The sequence below is a fragment of the Brachionichthys hirsutus genome, unplaced genomic scaffold, assembly GCF_040956055.1.
Source record: "Brachionichthys hirsutus isolate HB-005 unplaced genomic scaffold, CSIRO-AGI_Bhir_v1 contig_200, whole genome shotgun sequence".
NCBI lineage: Eukaryota > Metazoa > Chordata > Actinopteri > Lophiiformes > Brachionichthyidae > Brachionichthys > Brachionichthys hirsutus.
In genome coordinates, this window is record NW_027180317.1 from 658,791 (window position 1) to 670,820 (window position 12,030).

General features: G+C 39.1%; 1 protein-coding gene across 1 annotated transcript; it reads left to right on the forward strand.

Annotated features, from left to right (window-relative positions):
- Positions 1-7,750: 7,750 nt before the first annotated feature.
- Positions 7,751-10,636, forward strand: LOC137912580 (gonadotropin-releasing hormone II receptor-like). Its single transcript, XM_068756715.1, has 3 exons — positions 7,751-8,322; positions 9,831-10,035; positions 10,131-10,636. The coding sequence occupies exons 1-3, from the start codon at positions 7,774-7,776 to the stop codon at positions 10,634-10,636; spliced, it is 1,260 nt and encodes a 419-aa protein (XP_068612816.1). The 5' UTR covers positions 7,751-7,773.
- The last annotated feature ends 1,394 nt before the right edge of the window (positions 10,637-12,030 follow it).

Below are 12,030 nucleotides of genomic sequence, written 5' to 3' on the forward strand. Positions count from 1 at the left end.
ATACCTAATATTTTGCATTCTCCCTACTAATTATTCTAACCAAACATTTTTTTAAGTCAGTCTAGCATGCCATTCTTGTAAAACACATGCAAAAACATTTTTATGTGGACTAAATGTAACCAAATGACACGATTTTGTTTGAAGAGCGAAAACCCTGCACTCAGTCCACTTTGCATCACTAAATCCATTTGACTACCAGGGATTTATTTTGTTTGTTGAATGCTTTTTCAACTGAATGACTCCAGGTGGTTGTTGTTGTTGTTGTTGTTGTTGTTGTTTTGCACTGCTCTGATAGTTTCTGTGCAAATCAGGTGAATCATGGCTCTTAAAGGGGATAAAGGTGGTGCACAGCCCACTCTCCGCTGTCTTGGGATGACGGATGCCTATTGTGTTTTTAGCAAAAAATCTATTACAGGTACTCGACTTCACTTTGCTGGTGCCATCGTTTATGGTGAGTGTACAAACAGACTTTTGCATTTGACAAATTTGCTAACAGTGGGATGGTTTGGGTTTGGTTGTATATAAAAAAAAGCACAAAGTCACTGCTTATAAAGTACAGTACTCTGAATTTATTATTTTTAATTTTTTATTGCTTATTTCTCTCTAAATCTGTTGAATATAAGAGAAATTTCTCACACAGCTACTGCAGACAAGAAAACTCCTACTCAAGATAAAGTACAATTAATGAATAAGACCGGCAGCAATCAGAAAAAATACAATTAAAAAAAAGCTGGCGAAAGACATGGGAAGACACAGGAACAAGAGAGGCGGGCTAGACAGCAAACACGGGAATGAAATATCCTATTCTGGCAGGGAACGAAGGAACAGCAGAGTGTAGGAAGACTGTGGGTTGAGTGAGAAATGAGGATCAAGTGGAAATAAAAGAAAACACGAAATCAGGATGGAGTACATAACTCAAACACACAGAACATAAGATCATGACACATGCAGCTCTTGCCATATGCTTGCAACGTGATCAAACTCTCCTTTGAAGGCATTCAGCAGGTGACATGGAGAGAATCATCCACCTTCTCCTCATCCTTGTCATCCTTCTTGCTGCTCCATGTTCTGCGACTTCAAGCCTGAATGTTTTGAAGGTAGTCCAACTCTTTTATAAAAAGAACTGGACTCAGGCTCAGGCTACCTGCAGATGGCACTATTCTGACTTGGTCACCATAAGAAACCAGCAGCAGGCAAACACTCTTAGCTCGTTTCAGGGATGGATTGGTTTAAGGCTTGAAGTGGGTTTTTCGTGGAAATGGTCCAAAGGAAATGAAATTTCCACCTTCTTCTTGTGGGATTCTGGTGAGTTTTGTGAAGTTCCGTTTCAGTGTGAACTTATTATTTTAATGTTCTCTGCAATTTAAGAGATTCAAATTTGATCTATGGGAAATACAGAGCGGACATTGTTGAGCTGCAGGATATTTCTTATTTATGCCAACCTGGAAGTTTAACCATGCTGGGTCTCTAGGCTCTAGAGTGATGTTAGCATTGATCCGTTACTTTGGTCAGGACTGAAATTTCTCATCAAATATTTACATCCCAGACCCTCAAGCCAGGGCCTCTAATAGCTAAAAAAAAATAAAACAAAGAAATAAATTATTCGAGTTAAAAGGACTCAAAGGCATGTAATAAATTATTTTAGCATTTTACAAATGGTATGGCTTATTAGGATTATATATATATATATATATATATTATATCTATGTAGTTGTTAATTTTTGTCTTTTGTTGTTCTTGTAGGTGAACCAATTCAAAATAAATTGTGTGCATTCAAGCATAAAAATAGTACCAAATGGACAAGTGATACGTGCACAGCCAGACGTCGCATCATGTGTCTTGATGAGACAATGATTCTGGTCCAGGAGATGAAGACATGGGAAGAAGCTGTGTGGCACTGTAGAGAGCTGCAGGGTGTGGGACCACCTGCAGTAAATACCTCACACCCCTACCACCTCGCCAGCCTGCCAGAAGCAAAACATGTTGTCTGGGATAGAGACACAATAAAAATGGCAGCCACTCACGAGGTTTGTATTTCTCTGGTCTGTCGCTAAGGAAATGACCAAAAGGTTCAGAAATGTCCTGCGAAGATTTATAACATATTAAGATATAAGATCATTTGAACTCTAAGTGTTTAAGTTTCTGATGAGACATGGCCTTAGAAAAAAACATTCTGTGATGCAGCAGCACCAGCCTGGCAGAAGACAACAGAGCATAGGATAGTGTCAAATACTGTAATAGACATTGTGTTTGGTTTCCCCACAGTGGGTCTGAAAATTAAAACTATGGGGCTGTCAGAAGGGGTGATTGCTTCATCTTATTCTGCTGTTTCTTCATCAAGGTGTGGATCGGACTGCGTTTCCTGGCTGGTGAGTGGGTGTGGCTCAGTGGTGCAGAGGTGACGAGCTCCTACCTTCCTCTCTGTCCAAGTCAGCAGCAGTACTGTGGTGCCCTGGATCCAAGGGTCACACAATGGAAGACCATGGATTGTAGCGAAAGAAGAAACTTCCTCTGCAGCATACCAGGATGAACAATCTCTCTCTCTCTCTCTCTCTTACTAGATGAAATGCTGTATTGGTGATGTGATTGAAGGAACCCATAATAAACCTTTGTTATTTCCTGAAATAAGTGTGTTTTTAGTTAAGTCACCATTAATACTGTCCTTTTTTTTTTTTTTAACAAAGCACATGAATTTAACATGTGGACACATATAATGCATCTAATATATCTGAAATCATGAAGCAATTCATGTTTTTCTTAAATAACTCAAAAACATGTTTTACTGTAATGAAGTGAAATGCTTACAGTAAATGTATAGTAAGTGCATCCTTGCTGTACAAGTACTCATTTCATTTTCAGCATATGATACTAAAATTAATCCTAAAAGTGAATTTATTTTGCTTTCAATTAGATTTTTGCTATGTGAAAGTAAATTTTCTAACACAAAATAAATATTAAAAACTAGACAGGCATTAAGTGGACCACATACATTCCCAAAAACAAACAGTCCTTTTTAATTTAATCAGAAATTAACCAACAATTTGAAAAGGTTTATAGGCAATTATTTACAACAGAATAAAACTGAACAATTGGAAGAGTTTTTTGAATATTCTGAAAAATCCCTCCATTGATGAGAGAGATAGGAATCTCTTCAACAAACCATTGACTTTAGGACTAATGTCTTACAGACTACATCAAGGCTATACACCAGAATTCCAATAAAGTCCACTGTGGAAGATTTCTCTACTCTTCTGGATGCCTTCAATGAATCATTATCAAGAGGCCTAATTCCAACACCTTTTAATCAAACCTCATATGCTGACAGCAATTTTGGACATCAGACTGGAAAATTTACTCTCAAAAATAATTCATGGAGCTTAAGCAGGAGTCATAAAAAATAGTTGCAAGTGATGCATATCCAGTGGTTATTTGACATGATAAACTCAATTGCCAAAGTCCCGTTCAGAAATATGTAATTCTTCAGATGCCCTGTGACCGTGTCAAGTGAGAATAAGGCCTCTTTGCCCTGTCAGTGTTTCGGTGTCAGCGCCACATTGATGAAACTTCTCTATGCTTCACTCATTTCTTCTGTGCAAACAGTCAAACTTAGATCTAATGACTTCCAGTTAACACAATCTGCCAGACAGGTCCGCCCATTATCACCAGCGCTTCTCTTTGACAGAGCAGAGCTTGGTTCAGACATGTATTATGATTTGTTCTGTTTCATTCAATCACTTTTATGTATTGAGTCATTTATTCACTCACTTACTTTGTTTGTTTGTTTATGGGCATTGTCTCTGTGTTGTATGTATGTGAGAAAAAGTTAGTTTGTATGAAGGTTCAATGTTGTGGCAATAAAATTCGATTACTATCCCTGTGATTGTTCACTGCACTGTGAGCACTGCAGCGTAAATCGTAGCTAATACCTAATATTTTGCATTCTCCTTTCTCATTATTCTAACCAAACATTTTTTTGTAAGTCAGTCTAGCATGCCATTCTTGTAAAACACATGCAAAAACATTTTTATGTGGACTAAATGTAACCAAATGACACGATTTTGTTTGAAGAGCGAAAACCCTGCACTCAGTCCACTTTGCATCACTAAATCCATTTGACTACCAGGGATTTATTTTGTTTGTTGAATGCTTTTTCAACTGAATGACTCCAGATGGTTGTTGTTGTTGTTGTTGTTGTTGTTGTTTTGCACTGCTCTGATAGTTTCTGTGCAAATCAGGTGAATCAGGGCTCTTAAAGGGGATAAAGGTGGTGCACAGCCCTCTCTCCGCTGTCTTGGGATGACGGATGCCTATTGTGTCTTTAGCAAAAAATCTATTACAGGGACTCAACTTCACTTTGCTGGTGCCATCGTTTATGGTGAGTGTACAAACAGACTTTTGCATTTGATAAAAGTTGCTAACAGTGGGATGGTTTGGGTTTATTAGAATCTAATTTAGTTAGTATAGGCAGGCTGCTTTGTGTTGAATACTGTACTCTGGATTCATCGTTTCATTTATTTCCAAATGTATTGAGCAGCAGCGATAATTCTCACTGTGACTCAGTCTTTGGCTAAACACTTTGGCATCTTGAACTACTAGACCTTTTGATTCACTTAAATTAATTTAATTTAATTTAATATAGTCCAGGGTGTACCCTACATCTCTTCCAAAGTCAACTGGAATAAGCTCTAGCCCTCCATGACCCTAGTATACAGGATAAGATGTCAGAGAAAAAGAATGAGACATATGGTTGCTATTTTCCTGTTATCATACATGGCGCTCATATCATATATTTGTCAAGTGATCAAACTCTACTTTGAAGACTTTCAACAGATAACATGGAGAGAATCATCCACCTTCTCCTCATCCTTGTTGTTCTCATCGCTACTCCATGTTCAGTGACTTCAAACCTGAGAATTTTGAAGGTCGTCCAAGTCCCCTGTTCGTATTCCTGGACTTTTGCTCAATATATCTCCAGACTGAACAATTCTGAATTGGTCACCATCAAAAACCAGCAGGAGGCAAACAGCCTTGCCTTGTTTGAGGGATGGATCGGTTTAAGGTCTTATAGAACACATAAACCGGTATGGTATTGGTCCAAAGGAAATGAAACTTCCACCTTCTTCTCATGGGATTCTGGTGAGTGTACTCACTGACTTTCTTGTCATTCTGTTTCATGTGTAATCTTCTCATATTAATGTTCACTGCAATTTAAGGGATTTAATGGTAAAAATAAGAGAACATTGTACTTCCTTGGTGCCAAGCTTGACTTTTTAGCCATGCTGGGTCTGTGAATGTGACTTAATGTAACTGAAAAATGTAAAACTTTACCTTGGATACAAACATCTCCCGAGTCAAAGGCTCGTAATAAATACTAAAAGTATTTTTTGTCATGGAGTGGATGTTTCTTATGAGGCTTATTAAAACACTGTGATGTCAATGCAATAATTAATGTTTGTCTTTTGTTGTTCTTGTAGGTGAACCAAAAAATAATCGATTGTGTGCATTCAAGTATAGATCTAGTACCAAATGGACAAGTGATACGTGCTTAGCCAGACGTCACTTCATGTGTCTTGATAAGACAATGATTCTGGTCCAGGAGATGAAGACATGGGAAGAAGCTGTGCTGCACTGTAGAGAGCTGCAGGGTGTGGGACCACCTGCAGTAGGAAACTCACACCCCTACCACCTCGCCAGCCTGCCAGAAGCAAAACATGTTGTCTGGGATAGAGAGACAATAAAAATGGCAGCCACTCACGAGGTTTGTATTTCTCTCGTCTGTCGCAAAGGAAATCATCAAAAGCTCAGAATTGACCTGAGAAGATTTATAACATATTAAGATATACGATCATTTGAACTCTAAGTGTTTAAGTTTCTGATGAGCCATGGCCTTAGAAAAAAACATTCTGTGATGCAGCAGCACCAGCCTGGCAGAAGACAACAGAGCACAGGATAGTGTCAAATACTGTAATAGACATTGTGTTTGGTTTCCCCACAGTGGGTCTGAAAATTAAAACTATGGGGGTGTCAGAAGGGGTGATTGCTTCATCTTATTCTGCTGTTTCTTCATCAAGGTGTGGATCGGACTGCGTTTCCTGGCTGGTGAGTGGGTGTGGCTCAGTGGTGCAGAGGTGACGAGCTCCTACCTTCCTCTTTGTCCAAGTCAGCAGCAGTACTGTGGTGCCCTGGATCCAAGGGTCACACAATGGAAGACCATGGATTGTAGCGAAAAAAGAAACTTCCTCTGCAGCATACCAATGGGAGAGAAATGCTAAATAATATTGATGTCTTCGAGAAATTCTCTCTCTCTCTCTCTCTCTCGCCAAATCAAATTAATTTGATTTCACTTGTAACCCATATAACTTATAAAATGTCAAAGTAATTTCAAAATATTAAATAATTTTTGAATGTTCTCCAATAATAATAAAAAATGCCCAGTCAAAATCCAGCGTGTCCTAAATCTGTCCAAAAATGGCACCACTGATTAAAATGAGCCATATTTACAAAATAAGATTTAAAATGACCAATTTCCATAGTATTTTGTACAAATTGCATCAGATTCTCCAAATCTTCCATATTTTTTTAAAATATATATTTTGACAACATAACTTATTTGCATCCCATTTAATTTCATATTTGAAGAAAAGATGAAAAGAAAATAAACAAAATGTTATTAGAAAATGTGAACAGCCTACATACAATTAACGTAATAATTTTATTTTATTAAACATTTTGTGAATTTAATCAACTTATTTCACCCCTTAATGAGGGTTTTTGCTATCTTGTTTAGAAAGTATAGATCATACATGTAAATTATCTTATGACTTACTGCCTTTTATGCCTAATTGACATGTAGGGTAGCAACAAACGGCCTCCACTCCTGCCTGTTTTGGGCCTTTCTTAGGATGGTACCATTGCTTCCATCTCTGCTGTCTGTTCTACGCCAGGTATTTTTGGCCTACTGTGTTTTGTCTTCCCCTCTGGGTAGACAAAACTGTAAACTCTCTTCATCCCGATGAAGTGGAGAAGCCACGCCCCCACGGATGAACAGAAACAGCGCTGTCTCCCCATCAGGAGTCCAGGAGGGAGATGGAGCGGCAGCAGCCTCCGTCCACTTCAACAGAGAGGATTCCACGTTATACCACTGACCTGGATATTCAGTACCAACGCAGCACGGACCTCCATGTGAGTTCACTTTTGTGTTTTTTATATTTTCATTAATTACTGAAAATACCTGGCACTATCTACTATTAGAGAGAGATAGAGAGAATGTATGCAGCATATGAACATTTATTTAATTAATATAATTAATGGATTTGCTAGGAGACATAACTGACACTATGCTGATGGGGATACTTCCTTTGTTATTCAAAGACTAGTCTTGCAAAGTGTGGCCTGGGGCTCATGACAAACAGAGATGTGTCCACAGCACTTTTTACTTTATGAATTCCCTTTTGCAGTTCAGTCTGATAACAAAATATTGTATCATTTTGTTCTTTGGTCTCCAAATTTAGTATTGTTCAAATATCACAGGCTGTAGTGTGTTTTGCTATAGGCAGTCATCCACATTAGTGCACATCAGAGGCTTGACCTCTACACATCATGACTTTAGCCTCTATTTGTATTAATGTCAGTTGTTTAGCCTTCTTATGCAAATCCATGCACGTGAATATTTTGCAACAACTGCATGAATAAACCTTCTGTATGTATTTTGTCTTATCTCCCTTTGGCACCATCAGCTGAACTAAATGCTGACTCTTCTGTGAGGGTCAGAAAATGAATGCCTCCTCTTGCTGTGGTCCTCCAGTCCTCATGTATCAGCAGAACCGAGGATATGACCTCAACGCCAGCTGTGACTGGCTGGCTGCTCTCTGTAACTGGACATCCGTGGACACAGGGCTGCAGCTTCCTACCTTTTCTACAGCAGCCAAAGTCAGAGTGATCATAACCTTTATTCTGTGCGGCCTTTCCACATTCTGCAATTTGGCTGTGTTGTGGGCCGCACATCACCAAAAGCGTAAATCACATGTCCGCGTGCTGATAGTCAATCTAACTTCAGCTGATCTCTTAGTTACCTTCATAGTGATGCCTGTGGATGCAGTGTGGAACATCACAGTTCAGTGGCTGGCCGGCGACCTGGCTTGCAGATTTCTGATGTTCCTCAAGCTGCAGGCCATGTATTCCTGTGCCTTTATCACAGTCGTGATTAGTTTGGACAGACAGTCTGCTATCCTCAACCCCCTGGCCATCAGCATGGCCCGGAAAAGGAACAAAATCATGCTGATGGTGGCATGGATTATGAGCGTCTTTTTCTCAATCCCTCAGGTAAAGACCGGTTTGATTGGTGATGACAGAAGGTTGTTCAAGCCACAGACATGACCACAATTAAGAAGATTTGAACAGATTAAAAACTTGTTTGTTTATGTTAAATGAAATCAGAACGATTTCATAGGTTTAACTGTGAAAGTCAAATTGAACCAAATTTACTGACTTTGACTAAAGCAGATGTGTGATTTCAGGATGATTTCAAAAGGTAAACTACTGAGAGCAAGCTTTCATGTTTGTGAGGATTCTCTGTACACCTGAAACCTCTCCTCTATGGTCCAAACATTATGTGTGAGCAGAAGGTAACAGATGAATGGATGATTCTGATCTGGCTTTACATGTACGTGCATGACATTTTTACATATTTTATGGTTCATCATTCTCTTTTGTCACATTCCTCTGCATAAAAGGTGGCAATTTCTTGAGGTTTCTTCTTGATGCAAGAAAATATGCCGCATAATTTAACGGTTTTTGAAAGCACTCGGTGTTAGGGATTAGGGACTCTATCATTGGGTTGCAAAATGGATGGGTATTCCTAATCCGAGCAGTATAGATGGTTTGTTGCAACCAGTGTGACATGATAACAAAAATGGGGAGGAATATGTATATATATATATATATATATATATATATACACACACGTACACTCACAAAGTGTTTTAATAAAAACACAAAAGCAGTATTGTAACTAAAATATTACAGTATAAGGAAAAAAGGTAGGATTTATTTTCAAATATGAGTGATTTAAACTGTAAATAAAACAGTATACATATACATATATGCTCATAGAGCATATACCTTTGCCAATGTTATTGCCACTAAAACCTGAACAATCAGCACTAAATCAAGACAGAATCCTGAAACAACTGATTATCCGTGAGTGAAGTAATGGATGCACAACACATGAATTCCATTTTGTGTCCTTGATTGTTTTTGCACCCAGGGAGCAGCCACGATGACTTTCCTTCATTCACATCTGTCTCCTATCATATTAAGTTATACCATCAAAGATCTTCACCCTGAGAACCTACTTTCATATCTGAATTTAAATTAAAACTTTTATCAGTTCCTCTTTTTCCCATTTTTTAGCTCATTTGCAGACAGACAAACACAGCTGGCAATATAACATGATGAAGTACACCCTAACAAAAAAATAATAATAAAATACAATCTAGCATGTATCACTGGAGATCAAGTTATGCTCTGACCTAAACTACAAACTTTGTAAATACTCTCAGATTATGCAAATAAAGACACAGCAGTCCTGCTTCAACATTCAGTCTAAATGGGCCAGCTTGTCCCTCACACCTTTAGTTTTTGACATAGAAACATTACTTTACATTAATTAACACATGATGTATTTGACACCATAATTCCAAAGCCCATAGGGGCTTTGCCACTGCAACATCACACTTACATAATGCTTCAACCATCTTCCTTACAATGGAGGACATCTATTGGTATTAAAGTGCAATACAATGTGTTTTTAATGCATCTATTTTTTGCAGATGTTCATTTTCCATAAGGTGACCATCACCCATCCAGCAAATTTCACTCAGTGCACCACTCGGGGGAGTTTTGTCACTCACTGGCAAGAGACAGCCTACAACATGTTCACCTTCTCCTGCCTCTTCCTGCTGCCACTGGTCATAATGATCATCTGCTACACCAGGATCCTCATTCAGATCTCCAAGGAGATGACAAAAAAGAGCTGTAAGTTCACAGCTGAACCTGGTTTCGATTGGTTGGATGTAAATGATTCCATTTGTTGATCCCATCCCAGCTCAACTCTTTTTCTTTTCTTGCAGTGTTCTCCAATGAACTACATCTCCGTTGCTCCAAGAACAACATCCCAAAAGCTCGCATGAGAATGCTGAAAATGAGCATTGTCATAGTGATCTGTTTCATAGTCTGCTGGACTCCATACTACCTGCTGGGCTTGTGGTACTGGTTCTTCCCAGACGACCTGGAGGGAAAGGTCTCTCACTCCCTTACCCATATCCTGTTCATCTTTGGACTTTTTAATGCCTGTCTCGATCCAATCGTCTACGGCTTGTTCACTATACGCTTCCGCAAAGGCCTGAGAAGCTGCTACTGGAAAGCGAGAGTCGTGACAGAACTGGAATCTAACAAATCGATCACAGGGTCTTTGAAACGCACTGCCACGGTTTTACCCCCTAAAAAAAGGATGGCCACTGAGGAAAGGGACTGTGGACAATCTGAGCCGGACGTCTCCGACAGTAGCTGTCCAACTGCCTTCAGTCTAGGAGAAAGAGGGCAAACCTGCCATTTCAGCAAAGAGAGCTCAATATAAAGAGAAAAGCAGGACGGAGCACAGGAGCTCAAACTCTCTGAACTACTTAGCAATTTGTTTCAGTGATATCTGTATACTGGTGGCGTTTATTTCCCAGTAACTCCTACCTTCAAAAAATGCGACGAATAAGTGTGAAAAAAACAGAACGTTTATTTTACCTGTAGACGTGTAAATGTTTGTCATGCGCTCAAGGCTCTCCATCTGGACTTCACAGTTAAATAATATCTTCGTTCAGATGAGTTGTGCGATATCTAACTGGCTCCCATTTCAAGAGAAGCCAGCTTTCAACATAATCCAGAGAGTGGAAACGGTTTCAGGGCTAAATGGTAAATGGACTGCTAATAGGACTGTTTGATTGCTCAGGGTTCACTTGTTAAACTTACTGCAGTATGAAGGCCATTCCCACAAAGGAAATAGTGACTAGATATGTCCATCATGTCAGGCAAACAGCAACTATATTGGAAATTCATTGATTGACAAACCATGAACCATCAAACATGGATTGAAGTGCTACATTCACGGGGTTACCTACAACTTTTCCCCGGACAGCTGTCAATATCATGCTACAGATTTACCCAGTCTAAATTTAATCAACCCCCTTTTAGTCACTTAAACGCAAATGTTTAATCGACAGAGTTGTCACCACGGAGGTTTGACCTTGAAAGTGGCGTTATTCATGCGTGACAAGCAAGTAAAACTAAACGTCGACAAATGCTTTCAGTGACATGGGACAATTACGTCAATTACCGTGGCTGTGCTAGAGAAATGTTCAGCATATTATTGTCCCTATACGCAACAAAATGCCTCAAAAGCATAAAAAGACACACGCAAAAACATAAAAATGTAATCAGGGTTAGGTTTGGATTGAGCGGAATGCAATAGACCTTAAAGTTTTCAACAGCTCAACCATTCTGTGTGCTTTCATAAGGGGAAAGCAAGCATACCATGTCAAAAACATTCGTCTCTCCCCTGCGGGATGCTTTGGTGGTGCCTCTCCTCTGGGAGTCAGTGACTTGATACCTCCCTTCGGAAGTGCACTGCACTTATCCTAATGCGAGATACATCTGACAGGCCAATAACATGTTATCCCCAAGATATATATTTAACAATGTGAGTTTTATATCTGCTTGTGATGTAATAAAAAACATTCAACGGTGTCGTTACTTGTGCAGATATTTACCGCTTGCTGTATGAATATTTACTGCATGCACATTCACACACATACTAGTACTTTCCCCATTTTGTTCTGCTCTGTATGAATCTAACATTCTGTACAAACAAATTGAATTCGATTTTTGAATTACAGCAACACAACGTCTCCATATATCACTGATGACATCTAACTCGTTACAAAGCCATGAACAAAGCTTTGGCCTCTCAGAAAGGATTTGTGA

Bases quoted from the DNA above. Each gene is read 5' to 3' on its own strand.
- LOC137912580 (XM_068756715.1), top strand. From the start codon at position 7,774: ATGAATGCCTCCTCTTGCTGTGGTCCTCCAGTCCTCATGTATCAGCAG. The intron at 8,323-9,830 runs GTAAAGACCGGT...TATTTTTTGCAG, and splicing joins TCTTTTTCTCAATCCCTCAG to ATGTTCATTTTCCATAAGGT. The intron at 10,036-10,130 runs GTAAGTTCACAG...CTTTTCTTGCAG, and splicing joins GGAGATGACAAAAAAGAGCT to TGTTCTCCAATGAACTACAT.